Below are 24,508 nucleotides of genomic sequence, written 5' to 3' on the forward strand. Positions count from 1 at the left end.
GTAAGAGTTCGCTGTCAGATTTTCCTTGGATTTCTGTCATGGCAGAGATAATGTTCCTGACATATTTGCCAATTGTCTAACTCTAAATCACATTCAGTGAATTTCACTGTAATATTATAATATATAATATTATAATATTATCGGAGCCATGTGACAAATAATGATGAGGGACTATCACTATGCACAATAAAATTTACCCACCGGGTGGCAATACAGAGCTGCGTTATTTTCAACCGTATATTTGACAAGTCCCGCCCCTTGATCATCACAGTTTGTTGTGGTCATAGCACTGGGTCGTGGCAGAGCCTTTTCTACTGTAATGTGAACGACATCTCAAACACCCAATCAAATTACGCTTCGAAGTTCCTCACAGGAATTCGATTGGCTAGCAGGCCAAGGAGGCGGGACTTGTATGAAAGCGGCTGGGCTTCCATAACTTCCTGTTCTGTGCAGCGTCTGAACCGCTACATTTCCTGCTGGACCTCCTCCATACATAGCACCCGGCTTCCGAAAAAATAATCATATATTTAATTCATTATTCATTTATTAACAAACGGTGGGTTTAGCAGCTAATAATATCTTAAATGGAGACCTCTGGCAACACGAACAAGAAGCAGAAAATAAGCAATGCACCCGAAAGCTGGGTATGTCATCATTTAGCTGAGAGATTTTTTGTGTTGCTAATGTTAAACACTTACAGTAACCATTTGTGTTATGCCTTTGTTGTTTTTGTTAATGCTAAATTTGACTCACTTAATTTTAACAGTTAATTTGAAAGAAAACCATGGCACTGTAGTATGAATGGGTTAAATGCACGTGCATAAATATGTATATACAGCACATGTGTTTCGAAACGTAAGTTAGACAGCTTTTGGGACTTCATATGCACATGTGTAATTTTTGGTTAGCAGGACTATTTTTGAACATTAAATGACCAGCTGCTGTCCCACAAGACCACAGTCACCCGGATGTCCTGTCTAGATGCAGATGAATGTAGTAAATGTGTTCACTTCACTTTTCAGGGAAAGCAAAGAGCCACTAATGTGACTTATCAGGCCCATCATGTGAGCAGAAACAAGCGTGGACAGGTAGTGGGGACCAGAGGAGGTTTCAGAGGATGCACTGTGTGGCTTACAGGTACTTCCTTTGTTCTGACATAAATACAATCTTGATAGCCAAAAACTTGATTGAAACTGATTCAAAGATAAATCTCAAATCATGATAAAAATGTTATTATTAGTGATGTATAATCGATATCCACAGATAAATGCAATTTTCCCACATCAACAGCCGATGATCAGTGCAGATTAAATCCTGCCAATCAAAAAAGGTGTAAAAACGCATCAGAACTCATATTGTGTGATTATTTTAAATTGGGTGACAAACATTTCCATTACCCTTTTAAATTGTGCAAATTGACATTTCGAATTGAAAATATGTCAATTTCGCAACCACTCACCCATATATCACAGAAAAGTTTGGTAACACTTTACAATGAGGTTGTATTTGTTAACAATTAGTTAATGCATTAGCTAACATGAACTAGCAATGAACAATTCTTCTACAGCATTTATTAATCGTACATTTTGGCATTTACTAATACAATTTTAAAATCAAACATTGTAACTGTTAAGAACTGTATCGACATTATTAACAAGAATTAATAAATGTTGAAAAACTATATTGTTCATTGTTTGTTTATGTTAGTTAAAGAGCAACTATTGTCCGATTCATGATTTTTAATTTCCTTTGGTGTGTAAGTGTGTACATGTTAAGAACATGCAAAAGGTACAAACCCCAAAGTAAACGATGACGCGAGTTATCTTCTCCAATGTAAATCTCTTTTCTTGGACTTCAACAAACACACGGATTGTAGACAACCGTTTACTTTCTGTGATTGGTGACGTGGACAAGACGGTTATTATCATAATTCCTCCCGCTTCAGACTCCGCCTGTAAGTTATCTCCTGTTAGCATTGCATTGTAAGCAAATTTTTCAAACATGGTAATGAGCGTCACATTTTCGGCTGACGTCAGAAGTATTCAGGCCAATCGCAACGTACAGATTAGCTGGCCAATCAGGGACACGGAGCTTTTCAGGTAAATAGAAAAATGTATTCTGCAAAATTGCAACGGAAACCGTTTATTTACATTTTCAGGTCACCTAAATGTACGCGGTATGTACCAGAAATGCCTCATAAGTGTCTGGTCCTAAGTATAAGGGGCTTTCCTTGGCATTATTGCTGAGATACACTTGAAGAGTTTCGTTGCAAAAGGAGATAAATCCATTTTTTTACATTTTTGTCAAAACATGTTTATTATTATGTTATCATGTTATTATTTTGTTTTATGGTGCTACTTAGCTTAATTTTTTAAGTTATGAAGGTTTAAATCAAAACAAACCAACTGCAGTTGCATTGAAATTAATTGGAATGCACAACCAAAAAACGATTAAAAAAACGGTGGTTTGCAACGAAACTCTTCACTTCTATGTCTCCTTCGATTAAAAATAATGGCTAGTGTGATGGATGTTATATAAGTAAACCTACCAACATCTGTCAATGCGAAGCTTGGAATAACTTATCGTGAGAGAATAAAAATACGCTTTAGTGTCATATCATCAGTTAGTTAAAACGTCATTTCACCAAAGTTCTGTATATCAACATTTAAAAAATATTGAATAAGTTTTACGCAAATCTGTACTAGAAATGCAGCTTATGACAACAGAATTGCAGTTCGTATTCTTTACACTTCTAGTATTTTACAGCATAATAAAAAAATGGGCATCATATTCATTGGCATCGGCAGTCATTCTAATGGGGCGTACACACCAAACGTGAATTCAACGATTTGTGTGAGTAAATTACATACAAAGTCAATGCAAAGATGCGAATAAATGCAAACTCACGGGGGGGATTGGTTGGCGATGCAAATGATGCGAATTGGGCTGTGCGATTGCCGCAAAAACACGGTATTCGCCCTAACGCGTCTTTAAAACTATTCAACTCCAGCGAAAAAAATCTGCATGACAAAAAGTTAAATCCCGCAAGTAATCTAGAGTGAGGAACGCAATGCTTCGCGGTTGGTGTGTACACAGCATAATAATCGAATCTCGGTATCGGCACAGACATTTGTATCGGTGCATCCATAGTTGTTATCATCATACTAGTTATTATGAATTCATGTGAAGCAGGTGAACAATTGTGAAAAGCGCTCAATAAATAAAATGTAATTGAATTATGTGAAAATTGTTCCGTTTTATATTTATAATACAGTGGAAAATATTTTTATACTGCACGAAAAAGTCTAAAACGTTTATTTGGAACTAGTACCATGGTGCTTTTTATGGACTTTTTTTTGCACATAAAACCATTTTATTAATTGTAAAATGTACTTTACACTGGAGTACTATGCAAATATTATGGACCATATGATGTCATCACTGTACCACAGTACTTTTTTGCTGTAACTGATATATAGATATTTGTATATAGATATAGGAAATGTCCCATCCGTAATGTCTCTCTCTCCTGCATCGTCAGGCCTGTCCGGTGCAGGGAAGACGACGGTTAGCATGGCCCTCGAGGAGTACCTGGTGTGCCACGGCATCCCCTGCTACACACTGGATGGAGATAACATCAGACAGGGCCTTAACAAGAACCTGGGCTTCAGCCCTGTTGACCGCGAGGAGAACATTCGCCGTATCGCAGAGGTGGCCAAACTGTTCGCAGACGCCGGGCTCGTGTGCATCGCCAGCTTTATTTCCCCATATGGCCAGGTGAGGAAGAGATAAAATCGATGTGTGTGCGGGATAATCAATTGATTTGTTGGGAATAACCGAATTTGGTTTATCGACCCCCCCCACTCTAGGACCGTCTGAATGCCAGAAAGATCCATGAAACTGCCGGTCTGCCGTTCTTCGAGGTGTTTGTGGATGCTCCTCTGGACGTGTGCGAGCAACGAGATGTCAAAGGTCTCTATAAGAGGGCTAGAGCTGGAGAAATCAGAGGTATCATTGTGCATCATTGATTAAGAGTTGTGTAGCATCAATACATCAATTTCAGTTTGTCTGTTCCCTGGAAATCGAACATATGAGTTTGGTTTTGCTAGCAGGATCCATCCGTTTAACGCTTTTGGTCTTGATTTCTTCAGGCTTCACAGGAATTGACTCTGAATATGAGAAGCCAGAGGCTCCAGAACTGGTGCTAAAGACAGATTCCTGCAATGTGAACGAGTGCATCCAGCAACTCCTGGATCTCCTGCAGGAGAGGGTTTGTTTACTAGATCCGATACTTTATTTAGTATCACCTCGGTTGGGGTTCCAAGCGACCCGAGCTGATACCAAAACGTGACGTCAAAACACTGTAGATCACTGATTGGTCTGAGAGAATCGTCACTACCAGCGTCATCGCTATAATGTAAAAGATTAGCTTTACCTTCATGCTAGCTTGCGCTGTCTTGAGTTGACATGTCGTCATCTGTGTTTTGCTGTAAGCTCCCTTTTAGTGATGAAAAACATCCACAGGTTGAGAATCAGGAACACCATAACAGTTTTTTCCAGACTTGCAGTTTGTGGCGGCACATTTGTGATGTGCACATTCGCATATATGCTTAAACGCAACTTAAATGAGGCCCAGCGGAGCGTGTCGACTGACGCCATGGGTGTTTGTACAGAAACTTCATGTGAGACAGAGGTTGTGGTAAACGCCATGTGCAAACATCTATTTGTGCCGTTCAATTTTTATTTTGTGGCGGACTGAGAAATAAATGAATGTATGGGAATGTACAACAACGCTCCCACTTGTATGATGTCACAGCAGTAGGCAGCGCAAATATAACGACATGCCTATAACCCCTCCCACTGCGAAGTGTTACTAAACTCAATGGAAAACCTAACCAAGCCATGAGGTGAGCTGACCCGACCTGACCCAAACCAAACCGTGGGGTACTATGAAATGGAAAAGCGCCAATAGTAATAGCAGTCCTTTTTTAGAGATCATGAACTAAACAGTGGACTTGGTTTGCATACTGATGCACATTTCATATAATAGTCTGCAAACTGATGGGAAATGTGCTGCTGTGGTTTTGATTTTGTCTCATGTATGCAGGATGTTGATAGCAATCTCTGTCCTCATTATATGATGACACAAAGAGATTCTCTTAAAGGAATATTCCACTTTCATAAAAAATTCTGATAATTTACCCACCTCCATGTTACTCAAGATGTTTATGTCTTTCAGTCGAGACGAAATTAAGTTTTTTGAGGAAAATATTCCAGGATTTTTCCGCATATAGTGGACCCCAACAGTTTACAGTTTCAATGCAGTTTAAAATTGCAGTTTCAATGCAGCTTCAAAGGGCTTTAAACGATCCCAATCAACATATGTGAAACACACACTTTCGACATGATTACCTTATAGACCGTTTAATCGGACGCATGTGCGGTGACATCGGACGTGTCTAGTCCGAACTTTACTTCCGGTTCCTATTTTTTTAAATGATCTGACTAGTTGCTGAAACTGAATTTGTAAACAAATACCTTGTCGAAAAAAACGAATGTTTTGGTTTCCTATGTAATCTATGTGTTGTTTATTTTGCTTGTTATATAAATACACTACTTTAAAAGGACTTTGTTGTTATTTCGTCTTAGCGGAGTTTACCGGAAGTTACGTGTTTTCCACGAAAGCCGTTTGTTTATGTTGTTACTGCTGAAACCGTCTATACGTAAGGTCACGCTGATAGGGAGAAGACGAGAAGTACATATTTTTTATTTATTTTTTTGCCGAAAATGACGATTGTTTCACTAGATAAGACCCTTATGCCTCAGTTAGGATCGATTAGAGCATTTTGAAGCTGGATTGAAACTGAATTGTTGAGTAGGGCTGTGTGTGAACGCAAACGACCAGCAGACTTAGAGCTATTTGCAAGGAAAGGCAACTGATATCGGCAGTGGCTCGGCTCCAGCACCTACCGATGATTAAGCGCAAATTGCTTCACATTTGCTTCACATTTCGCGCGGACAACGAAGAAATCATGACCATGCTGTTCTCTCCCATTGCTAAGTAACCTACGCATTGCTTGACGCTGTGACGAGCACCCACCGGTAGAAAAAGAAATCGGCGCCTTTAAACACGCACGTTTGTTAAAGGAATAGTCTACTCATTTTCAATATTAAAATATGTTATTACCTTAACTAAGAATTGTTGATACATCCCTCTATCATCTGTGTGCGTGCACGTAAGCGCTGGAGCGCGCTGCGACGCTTCGATAGCATTTAGCTTAGCCCCATTCATTCAATGGTACCATTTAGAGATAAAGTTAGAAGTGACCAAACACATAAACTTTTTCCTATTTAAGACGAGTAGTTATACGAGCAAGTTTGGTGGTACAAAATAAAACATAGCGCTTTTCTAAGAGGATTTAAAAGAGGAACTATATTTTATGGCGTAATAGCACTTTTGGGAGTACTTCGACTCGCCTGAAAAGTCCGCTCCCCTTCTACCTCTCATAATGGGAGAGGGAGGGTGTTACTGTGCCGAGTTGAAGTACTCCCAAAAGTGCTATTACGCCATAAAATATAGTTCCTCTTTTAAATCCTCTTAGAAAAGCCCTATGTTTTATTTTGTACCACCAAACTTGCTCGTATAACTACTCGTCTTAAATAGGAAAAACGTTGATGTGTTTGGTCACTTCTAACTTTATCTCTAAATGGTACCATTGAATGAATGGGGCTAAGCTAAATGCCATCGAAGTGTCGCAGCGCGCCCCAGCGCTTTCGTGCACGCACACAGATGATAGAGGGATGTATCAACAATTCTTAGTTAAGGTAATAACATATTTTAATATTGAAAATGAGTAGACTATTCCTTTAAGAAATTTATATCTGATCCCTGTTTACATTTTATAATATATATATATATATATATATATATATATATATATATATATATATATATATATATATATATATATATATATATATATATATATATATATATATATATATATATATATATATATATATATATATATGCATGATAAATACGTCAATATGCATCAGTGCTTTTTATGAAAGTGGAGTAATCCTTTAAACTTTCCAGAAAACACATTGAATGAGTGGTGATTGAAGATCTTTTCTGTAGGACATCGTGCCTGTGGATGCATCCTATGAGGTCAAAGAGCTCTATGTGCCGGAAAACAAGCTGGACTTGGCCAAAGCAGATGCAGAGACTCTTCCAGCCATGGAGATCACAAAGGTAAAGCCACTCCTCATTGGTCACTCGCACAACATTTGAGCTAACACACCTGCAACCAGTCTGTGAATTCAATATGGTGTCAAGCATGTCTGCTTTGCATATGTGGCATTTATATTCAATTCTTTGTGTCAATGTATTGTGCATCTGTTAAAATCCTCTGGTTTGATTTAGGTTACAACAGGGGTTTTCAAAAGTTTTTGTCAGATGAACCCCCTTGACCTAAATTATTTACTTGAGGTATCCCCTGAAATTGAAGGAAATGTTTTAATAATTAATTTATAACATATTTGCGTATTTACCTTTAAAAAGAAAAAAAATTCATCTGTTTTAAAGTTTTATTTATTTATTTTACATAGTTTTACAATTCCCCCACGAACCCTAGTTTTGGAAACCCTATGCTACAGAGTATGGCTGTTACGATTACTTAATTTTTTTAAATCTTTGTCGAGTACTTGACAAAAAGTGGAGGCGTGATTTAGTGCAATAAATTACAAAGAATATCAACAGTGTGTTTACATTACAAACATTAGAAATTCATAATCAACTAATTTACTAATTTTCTATTATTATGTGAAACAAATGTCGCACTGTACAGCCCCATCTTTAGCCCTGTATTGTTCAATTAAGTCAGTTTTTATTGTGAATATAATTTATCTGTCGAGAAATTGTTAGTAAATTCTTTAGTTTACTTGATTACCAAAATAATCAATAGTGACGCCCTACTACAGATTAGATAAAACATTTCAAACTTGAAGCACAGCTGATCTCATTGCGGTAAAGTTGTCACACCGATGTAACATTGCATTATAACACAATCTTTGTAACTGTTTGTAATCTTTTGCTGTACTTGTTGTGGTTTAGGTGGACATGCAGTGGGTCCAGGTGCTCGCCGAAGGGTGGGCCACGCCTCTGAACGGTTTCATGAGAGAGAGAGAGTACCTCCAATGTCTGCATTTTAACTGTCTGCTGGATGGTATGACTTTAATTATTTTTACAGTTATTTGCATGATCTTGTGTATCGGTAACTTTTCAGTTGTGGTGTTTTGCGAACGTATCACTAGAGGGCGATGTTTACTAGCTTTGCAGGGATAGCCACACTTTCTATTAGACACTACTGTACTGTATTCTGCTAACTGAAATGCAGTGCTTATAAAACTTTTTTTTTTCAGCTTAATTTTTTTCCAGCTTGTTTTTGCTTTCAACTGATACCCAGTTGCCCATAATGAATAAAAATAAAAATACTTTGTTAATTTGTGAAAAATAAGATCTTAAGAAGGTGTTTAGGCCCCCAATACTCCTATAGTATTTGTTAATCTTAGTGTTATTTGTATTATCTAACATTTAAAAAAAGATCAATACATGCTGTAAAAATATACTTCTCACTGTTAACTAATCAATGCATTAACTAATGGTAACCAACCTTTATATAAAATGAATGAGAAAATGTTTTATTCATCCATGTGTTGTCTACAAATGCCTTCCATCAACCAAAAGTAGAGTGATCCCCTGTGATTTCCTCGCTGTCTCTGCCAATGCACCTTAAAAGTCACCATGAAATCGAAATGGACAATTCTTATTTTTGTATTGTTTTTTTAATTCTTATTTCTTGAAAATTTATATGAAAATTACAATAATAAATAATATATAAATATTGGGGGTTGGAGAATTTATTTATGGTGACTTTAAAAAAAGAAGACTCCATGATTTACTCGACCTTAAAGGGGCCATGGCATGAAAATCTGACTTTCTCCATGTTTAAGTGCTATGATTGGGTCCCCAGTACTTCTATCAACCTAGAAAATGTGAAAAAAATCAACCCAGTAACTTAGTTTTGGTAAACAATTTTCTGCAAGCATGTGAAAAAATAGGTCATTGAAATTTGGCTCTCCTTATGATGTCATAAGGAGCTCTTATTATAATAATACCACTCCTTAATCTGCACTATCCAACCACAGCACTTCCATTTAGTGCAGAGAAAAGCACAATTGAGTTTTAATTGCAACAAACAACCATCATTGTGATCAGTGTTTGAATTTCATCAGCTCATTTGCATTTTAAAGGACACACACAAAACGGCACATTTTTGCACACATCTTCAAAGTGGCAATTTTAACATGCTATAATAAATTATTTATATGGTATTTTGAGCTAAAACTTCACATATGTGCTCTGGGGACACCAAAGATTTATTTGACATCTCAAAAAAGTCTTGTGACATGGCCCTTTTAAGCCACAAGAACACAATCAGAGTTATATTAGAAAATGACTGTTATAGGATGTTAGTATTAATGTTTATGAAGTTTTAAATATGTATATTTTTATTACAAAATCCTGTCGATTACCATAAGAAGGCTTTTATTAACCCCTTGGAGCCATGTGGATTACTTCTGTGAAGGATGGATGAACCTTTTTGGGCTTCAAAATCAAAAGCACCATTTACTACCATTATAAAGCTTGGAAGGGCCAGGATTCTTTCTTATATAACTTGGATTGTGTTGTCTGAATGATGATAGTCATATACATCTCGATATCTTGAGGGTAAATAAATCATAAGGTAATTTAAATTTTTGGGTGAACTAACCCTTCAAAAGCCAGGGTTTGGAAGTCTCAACAGCCACACATCTATTGTCAAATACATATATTTAAGTGCAACAAGGCTCCACCTAAAGCTGGCGGATTGACCTCTGACTAAACTAAAACCTAAAAAGAGTCAAATCTGAATGGACTGTAAGTGGAATTGAAATGTTTAATTGGTGGTAGAAATAAAAGAGCTTTTATATTTAATTGAGGTTTTGTTCCTCGCATGCTGTCAAGGCAGCTTGGCTTCTGAAAAACATAAGCATCCAAAATAACAAGCCGGTACGTTTTCGATTACAAATAAGACAAATGTGCGAAGCGGTTTTATAAAACGTAATATTTACAGTACGGTGTAATTACAGTAATTTCCCACATCGAGTGTAAGTTTCCAAAAAGTGTCAATTTAGTTTTACGGCCTCGTAACAACACTGTGTGTTGTCTTGCCTAGTAATCTAACCTTTGCTTTGCATTCGCGCACACGCCTATATATATTATAGACTATGTGGCAGAATTAATGACATCATCAGTGTCATTAGACAAAGTTACAATGATTATGGTGGTGTTTTGATCGGTTTAGTGAGCCCGATTGGGCCATATTTTGGACCAAATTGGTGTCTCGTCCGCCTGCGAATCAAGTGAAATTGTTTGTGTGGGCCCATTTGTGTCGCTGCCTGCTGCTAGTTTCATTTGGAACGGGGTGAAATAGGATGCTTCATGGCTTTTTTGTCTTATGAAAACCAGCTGCTTTTTCTCAGATGTGTGTGCGTTTTATCCTGTAAATGGATTTTAAAAGGTTGCCGCTCATATTGCTTTAATCAAGGTGTAGAACCCAATGAATCTGCCAAGCATATTGGCCTCTTACTTTCCTAGAAAACTCACCACTTTCACATTTCACTCTCTTCAAATAAAGCCCCGCAGCCAATTCGGTCCCACCCCCCCCCCATAGATCCGTAACCGTACCCACGTTTCCCCTGTAGGCTTTTTGAAAAGGTGCCGATTGCTGAAAGCATTGGTGTGGCTGATGTATTTGGTGTGTATCTGAACTTTAACCTTTGCTCGTAGGTGGGGTTATTAACCTTTCGGTGCCGGTGGTCCTGCCTGTCTCAAGTGCAGACAAGGAGCGTCTGGACGGCAGCACGGCGTTCGCGCTGGCCTACGCCGGCCGGCGTGTCGCCATCCTGCGCAACCCGGAGTTTTACGAGCACCGCAAAGAGGAACGCTGTGCCCGGCAGTGGGGTACTACCTGCAAGGATCACCCGTACATTAAGGTAAGATTTGGGCAAAATCCTGCATTTTTATTCTGCATCATTTTTTTGTAATAAGGGACATTCCACTTATTTTTGAAAATATGCTCATTTTTCAGCTCCCCTAGAGTTAAACATTTGATTCTTACCATTTTGGAATCCATTCAGCTGATCTCCGGGTCTGGCGCTAGCACTTTTAGCATAGCTTAGCATAATCCATTGAATCTGGTTAGACCATTAGCATCGAGCTAAAAAATAACCAAACAGTTTAGATACTTTTCCTATTTAACACTAAGGCCGACGAAAAATTAAAAGTTGCGATTTTCTAGGCAGATATGGCTAGGAACTATACTTTCATTCTGGCGTAATAATCAAGGACTTTGCTGATGCAACACGTCCGCAGCAGGTGCAGCGACGCCACGCAATGCCCGAAAATAGTCCCCTTGGTTACTTTTAATAGCAGGGGACTATTTTAGGTCAGTGCGTGGTGTCACTACGAAAATATCGAAACTCTTTGGTTATTTTTTAGCGCGATGCTAATGGTCTAATCAGATTCAATGGATTATGCTAAGCTATGCTAAAAGTGCTAGCGCCAGATCCGGAGATCAGCTGAATAGATTCCAAAAGAAGTGGTGTCGCTTTAAGAGTACCTAAAAACACTAAAAGCCAAAATGCTACGTATCTCACTGCTAATACACCCAATCAGAGCATATGCAATGTGTCGACAAATCAGATTTCATTGTGGGTGGGGCATTGCAATGCAATGCAATGCAAACAAACCACAAATCGAGCTAGTAGGAAACTATTCGCACAGCTTTTATTGTTTTTTTTGTCGCGTCTGTTAAAGACGAAGCGTCTAATGTGTTTTTTGTCAGTTTATGTAAGATGTTGGATAGAATTAACATCTGCCTGTATCGAGTTTACGTCGTCATCTTCCTGCTTTTTCTTCCTTTCTGACTCACAAACCACCTGGAAAGTCCCGATAATGAAGGCGACTTGAATGAGAGCACTGTTTAGACCACATACACGTTCATATAGGGGCAGAATCACAGTCATCCATTAACGCATCACTTTTCATCTGTCTGCCTCTGTCGGATGCTTCCAGAAATTTAGGATGGCTGTCGTTTTCTTAATCACTCATTAGTTATGCTGTGAGCAAATATGATTGCTCATACTTTGGCTTTGAGATTTCAATAAGCCCCTAAAACTAGGTAATAGGTATTATGTATCTGTGTGTACCTCATCATGCACCATTTGTGCTACAGACATGAATGACACCTCGAATTGTGAGGCTTACTGAGGAGGCGTCCTACTCTCCATGACAAACCTCATATTCCTCAGACGTACATTGAAGGTGCCAAAGGTATATGTAGGAACTGGGTCCTTCAGAAAATGCAGTGAGTTGTTCCAATAAATCCCACTAAGGGGCCCAGTAATGTAAATGAGAGCGATTTGGACACAGGCGCTTATGACGTGTCATTTAGCAACCATCCAAAGCATGCTAGTAATTGCTATGCAGATTGTAAAAAAAAGAAAAGGTTGGGAAGGTAAAGTTAGGATAAATTCAAGAACATTTTACCCGATGCTTTGTGGTTGGATTTCCAAACTAGCCTTGGACTGCACTTTAACAAAAGACAGAATCATGCTGATTTCTTAGCAGGCCTGTGGAAAATAATGTCTCTCTCACATACTAGGTCCCAGAAAAATCCGTAAAATTAAGCTTGTGTGAACGCAAACACGTCCCGTAAATGTTCTGGGATCGCTCCCATAGAGGGGACCTAGTAGCATTCCCATAACATTCCCGGAAATCCCTCTGTGTAAACAAGACACCGAAACAGTGCCGTAAGGGGCGTGTCATCGCAACAATTAAGTTTTGGTTCAGCTCTTTAAAATGAGGGGTTTAAATGCATATTATAAAGCGGGCAGTTCTGGTTCTTCATTCTGATTGGTTGAAACGCGTTCTAAGCCGTGATAAAATACCCCGGTAACCTCACGGTTCAGACCGTATTACATAAGTATCACTGCGACACTGTTGCTGAATACTGATTTATGAAGAAAAACACCACAGTCATATTTTTGATTTGTCTACAATTGCAAATTAATGGCGATATCCAGATAAATGTCAATAAATATTGTTGAGTCATCTCGTTGATAAAGAGAAAACGTTGTCTGAGGAGTTTCTAACTCAAGTTCATACGTCCACTATTATCCACTAGATGGCGAACTTACCCAACTTAAACACTGACGCAGTCACTCAACACTGAAAACACAGCTTTTAAGTTTTGATGGCTTTGAATCTGTTCTCTTAAATAAGTTTTTCACAAAAATTGAATTATCTCCGCTTTTAGCTAAAACATTTGAGAGGTGATAAGAGAACAAATGAAGGTAGGATGAAACGTTTTTTTTTGTTTGTTTGAAAGCGGATGGTCTGTTCTTTCATTTGATATTTTATGTTTATTTAAAGAAGATCATTTTTCTGCAAGGCATTAAACTAAAACTGGATGGCAACTTAAAAAAAACACTGACGGGGAAAGAGTTCAGCATGCTTCCAAGCATATTTGATCATCACTTCAACAGTTGCATGATATAAATGTTAATGTATAAATTAGACGAATGTTGGTTTATAAAATAAACACCACAGTCTTAAATCATATTTTCATTGTGTCTTTGCTGCGTCTGTGTTGGTTGGGAACTACGCTGTTTCAGTCACACTTGATTCTGAGGAACTACTTTGTTTGGCGGAAGAGTTTGTACTAATATAATTACAACTTATTTGTGTTTTATTTTAATAAAATCCCGCTAATGTTATGCATATGAAGTAACCGTTTTATAAACGCAATAACCCCCGCGAAGCAGCGGGGTCACAGTGCATTTTATAACAGCTAAGGGGGTCTTAGGCACTCCGCTTCACGTCATGCCTAACAAAGACCCTTAGCTGTTATAAAATGCACTGGTAACCCACTCCTTCTTGGGGCTTATTGCTTTATTAACATTGATGTCTGCAAACTGGAATAAAGCAGCAGAGATCTGGGAGCTCATCAAATATCCACTCTGAAGCTGAGATCATTCACCAGAATACTAGAACAGCGCTACACACGCTACTTTATAATCTTATCATAAACAAAATGCATGCGAGTGGTTTCTGGAGAGAGAAATAACGTATAGTAAGCAAATTTCAGATACTGCAGAGAAAAAGTTTAAAGGACTTTAATAGGGATGCACGATATATCGGCCGACATATTGTTATCGGCCGATAACTGCTTATTGTTAATATTATCGGTTATCGGTCTGATAGCAAAATTTGGTCGATAAATGAAAGCCGATAAATGATGGATTATTCTGGTTTGTTGAACCACTTCACTTGCTCATTGCTGGCCATGTGAAGTATTGATTGGTGCTTTCTGTGACATAGCACGAAGATGACACGTGTTGCGGGCTTAAGAGTATGCTAGTCTAGCGCAAAGACAAGATGTCCGCGGCCTGGGAGTTTTTCATTGTGAAAAAATATGAATATTTATCGGCCTTTATATATATTGGTTATCGGCCCCCAAATATAAAGAGTTATCCGTTATCGGTATCGCCCAAAATTTCCATATCGGTGCATCCCTAGACTTTAAACATGTCACGCGTCTATACGTCACGCACTAGTGATGTGCGGGTCGTCTCCTAACCCACGTGTTGGGTTGGGGCGGGTAATGAAATTGCAACTTTTGTAAATGTTGAAAATGCTTATCATTATCCTATCTCTATAATATGACCATGCTGGTTTCTATGGTTCATAAGCGTATGTTATTACCGCTTTACAGGGCGATGTAATATAATAGCTGTTTCCAAGCACTTTAAGGCTGAAATAAAGCCTCTTTTCATTTACATTACAAATGCTTAGTATGTTTATTTTAATGGTCGCGGTGGCGGGGCGTTGCAGGTTGTAAAAATAGATACATTGGTGTGGGGCTGGCCAAATATTTCATAAAAAAGGGACTCGCGGGTTGGAAAAGACGCCAACCCGCGCATCACTGTCACGCGCCTTTATGGGATCTGTGTGAACTCACGCACAGATTCCAGAAAATCATTGGGAGTGTGAAAAAACAAAAATAAAATGTTCCCGGCCAAATCCCTGGTGCATTTTCCGTGTATTTTCCATAATGTCTGTGTGAAAAAGGCTTAAGTCTCTCTCGCTCCCTCGTTCACTTACACTTACTTAACCACACGACTCACTCACCCACATCTCTCTCTCTCTCTTTCTCTCTCTCTATCTCTTGCCCACAGGTGTGTGTTTTTCTCTTACCCTCTTTCACCCTCACCACCTTCTTTCTTCACCTCTTTCACACTAGGTGTATCACTCACTCACTTTCTCTTATTTTCTCTCTCCTTTGATCACATACTCACTCTCTCTTTCACGCCCAGGTCTCTCCCACAGCACTCTTTTCTCAATCCCTGCTTTAGTAATCTCTTTATTCCTTGACCTCCTTCATTTCACACATGTTTTAGTTGGATTTCTCAGCTTGCGTTCTGCTCAAACGCTGTTTGGTCAAGTCCTGCTCCCCTCCTCTCCCCTCACCTTGCTCTAACAAATCTCACTGAGTAAATACTGCACAATTGTTTCCATCTGTAAGTACGGCTTGTGGGCTTAGGTGGACTTTAATGGCTCCGGCTCTCCCTAATGGGCGCCAACACAGAGTCTTCGGACTTTGGAGTGGCTCTGTCTGCCTGCCTGATTAAAAATAAATCCATCTGTTGAATAAGCTCAACAGTTGGACCTGTTAGAAAGACACTTCTAGAGTTATCTGCGTACCTTTCGGTCGATATGCAGCACTTCAGCCCGCAGGTAAAGTGCACAAGAGCAGCAATCTTCCCGTGTTTAGGGTGCCATAAGGAGAGGGAACATTCGAAGGAATGTGCTTAATTATTGTCCATTATATTACTCAAGTTGATTTATTTTATAGATGCAATCCAGTGCCAACACGCATAGATCGCCATAAATTATATAAACGGTGCTACTGTTGCCGTACCATGGCCAGCAAAAGACAGCTGCGTATGCATTCAGTTTTCAAATGCAAAAACATAGCTGCGGATGAAGCGTTTTATTAACGCTCAGCGCTTTCAGACCTCTCCAAATCTGCCTAATATGATCACATTCTTGCACATAAAGCTCTTAAGCCACCAGCACTGCTGTCAAGTCAATTCAATAGATGAAAGTCAAAGAGGCCGTGAAACGGTATTCTCCGCCCCAGCAGCCTCGGGTCTGCTTTGGGTCATTACGGTACCGTACCGCTTTTTAAAGTACAGCCAAGGTGAGGACCTCCCGAAGGTGAAATGTTGGTTAAAGCAGCCGAGAGTTATAACCCGATACGATAGCTGTACATATGGATGGTTTTGAAGTCCTGTTCAGGAATTAAGATGATCACTCTGGGACAATCATGTCCCATATTTGGGAATGAATGTTGTTCTTGTACCCGAGCGTATTTAAAGTCTCTGCAGCGGGGAATGTGTGCCAACAGTAGAATTACAGTCGAGTACAAAGTGTCTGTTATGTTTGGTATATCCGAAGGCAAGTTTCTATTGTCACATTTTTATTTGGCAGATATCTGATTTCCAGGAATTTTTATCAGTCTCTTGTATCTACAAGTTTGCAGGCAGCTACAGTAAGCACGTAAGAGGATGAACTAGCCACCAATTCCAAACAAATGTTTACATTAAATGTCAGTCAAATGGCCACTTCCTCTTTAAATGGGAGGTTCATTGCCAGAATAAACTGGAAAGCATTTTAGGCTTTATCTGCTAGTCGGGCATCTACCCATGTCTGACTTATTTCTGGTTCGAGCACCATACTGAGAGTTAGAGACATATTCTTGCATGCACCAAAAAGTTGGAGGGTTCCTGTTATGTTACTCACAGAAAAATGAAAGGAAGCCCAAGTGTGCAGCTGTGACTGACACTATACTGGAAATTAGATTAGTAGATCATTGCTATTCCTGGAAGTCTGATGGTGTTTCTGGTCGCAGATGGTGATGGAGAGTGGCGACTGGCTGGTTGGAGGAGATCTCCAGGTTCTGGATCGGATATACTGGAACGACGGGCTGGACAGTTATAGGCTTACCCCAACTGAACTCAAGCAAAAGTTTAAAGAGATGAATGCAGGTATGGACTAGATGTGTTGGCGTTTTTCTGTACTATAGTAGATTATTATAGTAGTAAACTTATGTATTGTCATTTAAAACTTTGTTTTGGCTAAAAGAGTCATTCTTCTCTATTCTTTAGATGCCGTCTTTGCCTTCCAGCTGCGGAACCCCGTGCATAACGGCCACGCGCTGCTCATGCAGGACACCCAGCGGCGTCTCATTGAGCGTGGCTACCGCAGGCCGGTGCTGCTACTCCACCCCCTTGGAGGCTGGACCAAAGACGATGACGTGCCGCTCGCTTGGCGCATGAAACAGCACGCTGCTGTGCTGGAGGAAGGGCTGCTCGACCCCAACTCCACCATAGTGGCCATCTTCCCCTCGCCAATGATGTACGCCGGCCCCACAGAGGTTAGTGTGAAATGTGAAGGGGCCGAGGCCAGACACCTGGAGTACCCCAATAATAAAATATGTTGACTGAGGTTTTTAAATATTTATTTTGGTTATATTATGACATGTTACATGCTTTATGTATTGCGTCATACATGCACTGGTTTGGAGAAGGAATTTCTAAAGAAGCTTGACTAAATGTGTTGAGAACGATAATTAAAACAGCGTTTGAACCAAACCCATTCTTTTGTAAGCTGTTGGTGGTACAATTCATGGCTGATTCGTTTCGCCTAATACTGGGGGCTAGAGACATATTGGGGGCTAGGTTTTGTTTAATTGCCATCACGAATCTTGTGACTGTCCTACAAGAGTTCACTTCTGTCTTCTGAATGAGATCTAAACAAATCCAGCTTGTCTGAACATCAGCGTGCAAACTGAGAGCTTTCTTCCGACAAAAATGCCGGTGTCGTTTTCCATGGCTATTTTGACGTCTGTTCTTTAATCATGTGGCGTGGGGACATTAAAAATTTATTGGGAGCAGGCAGACTCTGTAAGACTAAAGCTGCCCGCAGGAAGGAGTTGCTCAGGAGTCGAGTTATGTGAAGGAAGCAGAGGATTTGCTGACTCCACACAAAACAATTAGGTTGGCTGGTATGAGCCAGTTATAATCATGGATCCAATTGCATATATACTATGACGTAAGGCGTTTTTATTTATATCAGTTTAATGCATTTTGAAAGCTGAATGGACGTTATGATGTTTCTTATATTTTCCCCAGTATTCATGTTATTGATTGACATATACATTCATTTTACAGAAGACTTTTTGTGTTGTTTATTTTCACATTATCACTTTTCTATTCTACATAAAGAACATTTTGTGAAAATATAACCTTGATATCTTTACCAAGTAATGTCAAGCATTGAAATCAATGTGAAATCCAAAATACAAGCTTTTATTCTCCAAACCTCATATTTAGATTGAAATTATGAGCCTGGATTTCACAGACAGGGTCACATTTGCTTTCTTGTATAAAAAACCAAGTGTGAAAAGAATTACATTGGAAGTGTTTCCAAAAGGTACAGTGGCACTGCAGGGCCCGGATGGTAGCTGGGGCCAACTTTTACATTGTGGGCCGTGACCCGGCTGGAATGCCTCACCCTGACACCGGTAAAGACCTCTATGAGCCTTCCCATGGAGCCAAAGTCCTCACCATGGCCCCTGGTCTTATTTCTTTGGAGATTGTGCCTTTCAAAGTTGCAGCTTACAACAAAGTCAAGAAGGCAATGGACTTTTATGACCCGAAAAAGTAAGTTATTCTTCTTTTTATACAAAAATACAGTGATATTTTGAAGAAATTAATGTTTCCAAACAGATAGAATACAAATCGTACAAGTGTCCTTGAGAAATAATTGTATTGGCAGTGGTGAGGTATTAAAGGAAAACACCCCAGTTTTTTAATATTTTACTATGTTCTTACCTCAACTAAGACGAATTAATAGATCCCTATTTTTTTTCAATGCGTGCACTTAATCTTTGTACAGCGCGTCGTGAATGTGTTAGCATTTAGCCTAGCCCCATTCATTACTTAGGATCCAAACAGGGATGAATTTAGAAGCCACCAAACACTTCCATGTTTTCCCTATTTAAAGACATGGAAGTGTTTGGTGGCTTCTGAATTCATCCCTGTTTGGATCCTAAGAAATGATTGGGCTGTTTTGCGACCTAGCAACCATCAAGAAGTCTGAAGTCATGTGAGGAACAGACCAAAGTTGCTATTCACTGAAAACCTTTTCAATCACTGTGTAGTTCGTCATTTTTTTTTACATGCATAAATAAACTTGACCCATTCAACAGGTGAGCAACTACGTAGTAATTTACATCAAACCTTGTGCAACGTGTCTTGGCCTCCCCCATTACAAAAAACGAAACTTTTCAAGGTCTCTTGTGATTCACAGAAGAAAACCGTAGGGGTTTTGGAAAGTTACAAAATGTTACATTTTAGGATTAATTAGCCCCTAAACACAATGTGTAGCTATATCTCATCTCAAACTTGTTCTCTCATTAAAGTCCAGTATTGAAAATGTTCCTCGTCTTGATATGTAAAGTCAAGCACCGCTGTGACAGAAGGGGGAGGCAGGGGCAGCCTCACACCCCGTCTGAGTTTCAAAGGGTCCCGCTTGGCGCCTTAGTAAATTTATGGCGTTCCGTCTGCTCTTTGGGCCTGGCCAAAATCGAGGCGAATACGGATGCTGAGCCTAATTGCCAGCCATTCCCCTTTAAGTGTTCCTCTAAAATGTCTAAAATCAGTCCAAGCTGTTTCTCATTTAAACGCATATTAACGGTTCTCTGTGGAGTTGGAGTTTATGTGTCCTACCCCTTCACCCCATTGAAGTAAGTGCCGGGTGGAATGGTGATAATACTCCGTAAACAAAAATCATTTGTGGGTCCGTCCAAATAAAATAAGACATAAAATGGTATGTTGAGATGAAATTTTGATGCCGTTGCTGGGATGTTATGCGGTCGCTAAGGTGTGCTAGGTAATACTCTTAGATGCTTCTTGCAAGATGGTTCTTCAATGTCAGACTTGCGAGAGCTTTATCATCACATAAAAATATTATAAAAGCTGTATAATAAGTGTGCTATAATGCAAATGATTTGATTTATTATGAATGAACAGATTTATGAGTGTTCCTGTAGCTCAGTGTTAGAGCATTGCATTAGCATCACAGAAGATTGTGGCTTCAATCCCAGGAAACACTGATACAGATAAAATGTATAGCTTGTTATACACTAAGTCAGGATAAATATGTCTGCCAAATGCATAAATATAATGTTATTAATGGATTGTAAGGTCTCGATTTTTACAAAATTCTTCTTTCTCGCAGGAACCACTGAGGAAAAACCTATAATGTTATTTCTAATCCTATTGTTCGTGTTGCTAGATGGTTCCTTGTACAGTAAAAATGTTTTGATTAGCGATAATACACATTTTTTCACTTTTAGATATTGACATTTGACCCTGGAGCAGAGCATGTGAGCGGAGCTGAGTGGTGAGAATTTCCGCTCCCCGCTCACTTGGGTGTTTGCTAACTGCGCTTCACCTCTCAAAGTCACACCAGAACGCTTCGCTCAATTTTGGTCCCCGCTCACCTACAATTTATTTCGCTCTGGTGAAATCGCTCCACGCTTGCTCAATTTTAAAATTCCTCTCCATGCCTAACACCTGCCGTTTTCAACCAAAGCCTTACACCTGAGACACACTGCCTGCGTGGCGGACGTTGAGCGGGTTTGTTACGCAACAATACATTGTATGGGTCAAAATGATTGTTTTTTATGTCAAAAATCACTAGCATATTAAGTAAGGAATAATTGACGACGGGCCATTGAATTATAAGAAAATAATGCACACCCAAGGTGCCGTTACAGCACGGGGTGCATTATTTTCAAATAAGTCAAAGGACCTTCAATTATTTCTCTTATACCACGGTTACCACAAACATTGCTTTGGTCGGTGCCTATTTTTAAGACATTTGACAAGTTAGGTGTGCGGTTTACAGAAAAGTAATCAAAACTTTTGGAACATTTCTCATCCAATCAGAATAAAGCATTCAACAGGGTCCTGGTATAAGTATAGAATGTGTTGCAATTCCTACAGTGTTCCCACGGGTCATGGAATTTCTGGAATATCATGGGATTTTAAAAAGTCTATTCCAGACATTGGAATTCAGGAAATTGACCAAGACATAAATTATCAGGGATTTTGTTAGTCGCTTTGAATTTTAGTTCAAACTGTAATCCGCTTGGTAAGTTGAAGTAAGAAATGCCGTTTCCGGGTCCAAGGCTCCACTGATTTCAAGTTCATTTAAATTGAGCTTTTTAGTCAGTAAAATTCAGGGAATTTGACATTTGGCTTAGAGTGGGAACCCTGTTTTTATTGTAAATATATCAAACATTTATTATTAGTAATATGTGTTGCTAAGGATTTTATTTGCACAACTTAAAAGTGATTTTCTCAATATTTCAATTATTGGGCACCCTTAATGGCCAGTCACACCAAAAGCGCTTTAAACGCTTGCAAACGCAAGGCACAATTGAAAGACATAATTCAAATAGTTGTATCTCGTTCAAGTCAGGGGTCTCTAACCTTTTTGTCGGAAAGGGCTACCACAATGGAGGGCTACTTTTTGATATAGTCTACTGGTTTTACTTGTTAATTTTATTTTACTTGTTGATATGTTTTAGGATTGTTTAAAATGTTAACATACGTAAACCAAGCTAAGCTAATATAACAAATATGTCATAAATACATTTTACAATTGAGACTATTAAAGGAATAGTCTACCCTTTTGCCATATTAAACTATGTTATTACCTCAACCTAGACGAATTAATACATACCTATCTTTTTTCAATGTGTGCACTGTACAGCGCGTTGTGAATGTGTTAGCATTTAGCCTAGCCCCATTCATTCCTATGGTACCAAAAATTTTTTTTATTTGGTGGCACCATACTTACTGGTATAACTCCTCATGTAACAGTCTTTAAATAGGGAAAACACGGAAGTGTTTGGTGGCTTCCCTGTTTGGTACCATAGGAATGAATGGGGCTAGGCTAAATGCTAACATATTCACGACACGCTGTACAGTGCACGCATTGAAAAAAGATAGATATGTATTAATTAGTCTAAGTTGAGGTAATAACATAGTTTAATATAGCAAAAGGGTAGACTATTCCTTTAATAGAATGTGCTTTGGCGGGCACCTCACAGACTCTGGGCACCAGTTGGTCCACGTTGGAGACCCCTGGTCCAAATATTGTCCTATCATAACAAACTATAAATCAATGGAAAGGTTGTCTATTCAGATTTCAGATGATTTATTATTCTCAGTTTCAAAAATTGACTGGTTTTGTGGTCCAGGGTCACACATTTGCTGTGCATGCAAAACGTTAGACCCATTTAGTAGTTCAGGACTTTGCATACAAATGTACGACGGGCACATTACTCTTTTGTAAACAAATGCAGATTAGCCATCAAAGTTTTTCATCCCCTTACATCAGTGGTAGTCTGTAGAAATGTTTGAAATTTTTCAGCATTCCACATTATAAGCTCATCTGAAGCGTTTCGCTTGCCTGGGTGCGAAACCACGGCAAAAATAACACCGCGTTTACACCCGTGATTACGACCAGGAAAACTAGACGCAACGGCACGCGCTTATAAACGCATCAAACCCTGTGAATGTTTTCCTAGCGTCTGCATCTTAATTGAAGAACAACTAATCCTTAACAAATAAACTCTGTTCGCAGGAGCCACTGAGGATTGTATTTAGACTACCGCTTGAGTTTTATTCGTCAGTTGGAGACTAATTAGCTCTGTTTATCAGACTGTTTATTTTCTAAGCATTTGTTTAAATGAAAACGTGTAGCAGGGAGTTTTGGGTTTAATCGCCATGGGCCTGTAGTTTACATTTCTGCATTTTTATTTTTTTGGCCTAGCTGTAATGTCAGCCTGTTTAGCTCATTGTAGAAAACAGCCTTTAAGGCATTTATGTGGTTTAAAAAGCCATTCGAGAGAACATATTTTATCATGGAGGTCTTTTAGAATATAATACAACGTTCCCGTCAGATGCCCCGAACAAAGGACCAGTGTACAGCACCTAGTTATTTTCGCTGACGCATGCTCCGAGATCACGTTTCTTTTAATTTTCTTATCACATCGGGTACCACGCTGTCCCTTTTCTCACACATATTAAAATCCCTCTTCTAATTCGACTGCTTGTCGTCTCATTTTACCCAGCCACCAGGACTATGACTTCATCTCAGGAACCCGCATGAGGAGGATGGCTCGCGAAGGCCAGAACCCTCCGGAAGGCTTCATGGCGCCCAAGGCCTGGTCCGTTCTCAAGGAGTATTACCAGACTGTGGAGAAGGCCTAAGTCGTTTTGCAGGTCGATGGGAGGAGGCATTTCTGTTACAAAAAGGGAGGAGGTGGAGTGGATGATAAAGATAAAAAAATTATACACTGGGACCACCCGATGGACTTTTCAAGCTATTTTGGATGTTACTTGCAAGATGCACATAAAATCACTTTTTCATGAGTCTTATGAGAGCATTTTATATGTTACGGTTTAAAAAAATGAATAATGTGAGTTGGTAAACGGTACGATTCTCATACTGTAAACATAAGATTATTAGTGGTTTATGCAGTCTCTATTCTTGTAGATTGTATGTTTTCCACAGTCTTCATAATAACAGTCACAATTAAATGAAAGACGATTCAGAATTTGCCTTAATAACAAGCTTTTATATAAAAATACTTGCTTTAAAGGAATGATCTGGGTTCAATACTGTTCTGTTGACAGCATGTATAGTGTCATGTCAATAACTGTACATAACAATCGTGATTACTGTGAAGCACCTAAAGAGGAACACATTACAATTGACACAGTTTAAGCATGTTCACAATATTATTCCCAGTATTTTCGTCCCATGTCATCATGGCGCAGGGTTTACAATTTTGTGAAGTATGAAGAATTGTGTTATAATATATTATGGTGTCCTTAAATATTTTACTCTTCATTCTCACAAGTTCAAATGGATGTACCTGTATTTCCTTTCCTTGCCCTCCCTGTCCTGCTCCTCTGTTTCTCTCTATTCTCATTGTCCCTATTGTGTTCTTCCCTGTCCTGGTCTTATCTGTTCCTCTGCTCTATGTCATCCTCATCCCTGTCGCTTTCCTCCCTGTCCTGCTCCTCTTTCATTTTTCCTCCTCCCCACTGCTGTCCTGCTCCTCTCTCTTCGTTTGCTCTTATTTCTCCTCCTCCCCATAGCTGTCATGCTCCTCTCTCTTTATTTGCCCTCATTTCTCCTCCTCCCCACTGCTGTTCTGCTCATCTCTCTTCATTAGCTCTCAGTTTTCCTCCT

At 39.2% G+C, this 24,508-nt stretch overlaps 1 protein-coding gene across 1 annotated transcript; it reads left to right on the forward strand.

The window, feature by feature from the left end:
- Nucleotides 1-48: 48 nt before the first annotated feature.
- papss1 (3'-phosphoadenosine 5'-phosphosulfate synthase 1) lies at nt 49-23,682 on the forward strand. Its single transcript, XM_055204519.2, has 12 exons — nt 49-644; nt 1,023-1,137; nt 3,542-3,777; nt 3,870-4,008; nt 4,152-4,270; nt 7,142-7,255; nt 8,117-8,228; nt 10,895-11,100; nt 17,082-17,217; nt 17,338-17,606; nt 18,665-18,894; nt 23,382-23,682. Exons 1-12 carry the CDS (start codon nt 585-587, stop codon nt 23,518-23,520), a joined length of 1,875 nt encoding a protein of 624 aa, XP_055060494.2. The 5' UTR covers nt 49-584; the 3' UTR covers nt 23,521-23,682.
- The last annotated feature ends 826 nt before the right edge of the window (nt 23,683-24,508 follow it).

Source organism: Misgurnus anguillicaudatus, chromosome 3, assembly GCF_027580225.2.
Source record: "Misgurnus anguillicaudatus chromosome 3, ASM2758022v2, whole genome shotgun sequence".
NCBI lineage: Eukaryota > Metazoa > Chordata > Actinopteri > Cypriniformes > Cobitidae > Misgurnus > Misgurnus anguillicaudatus.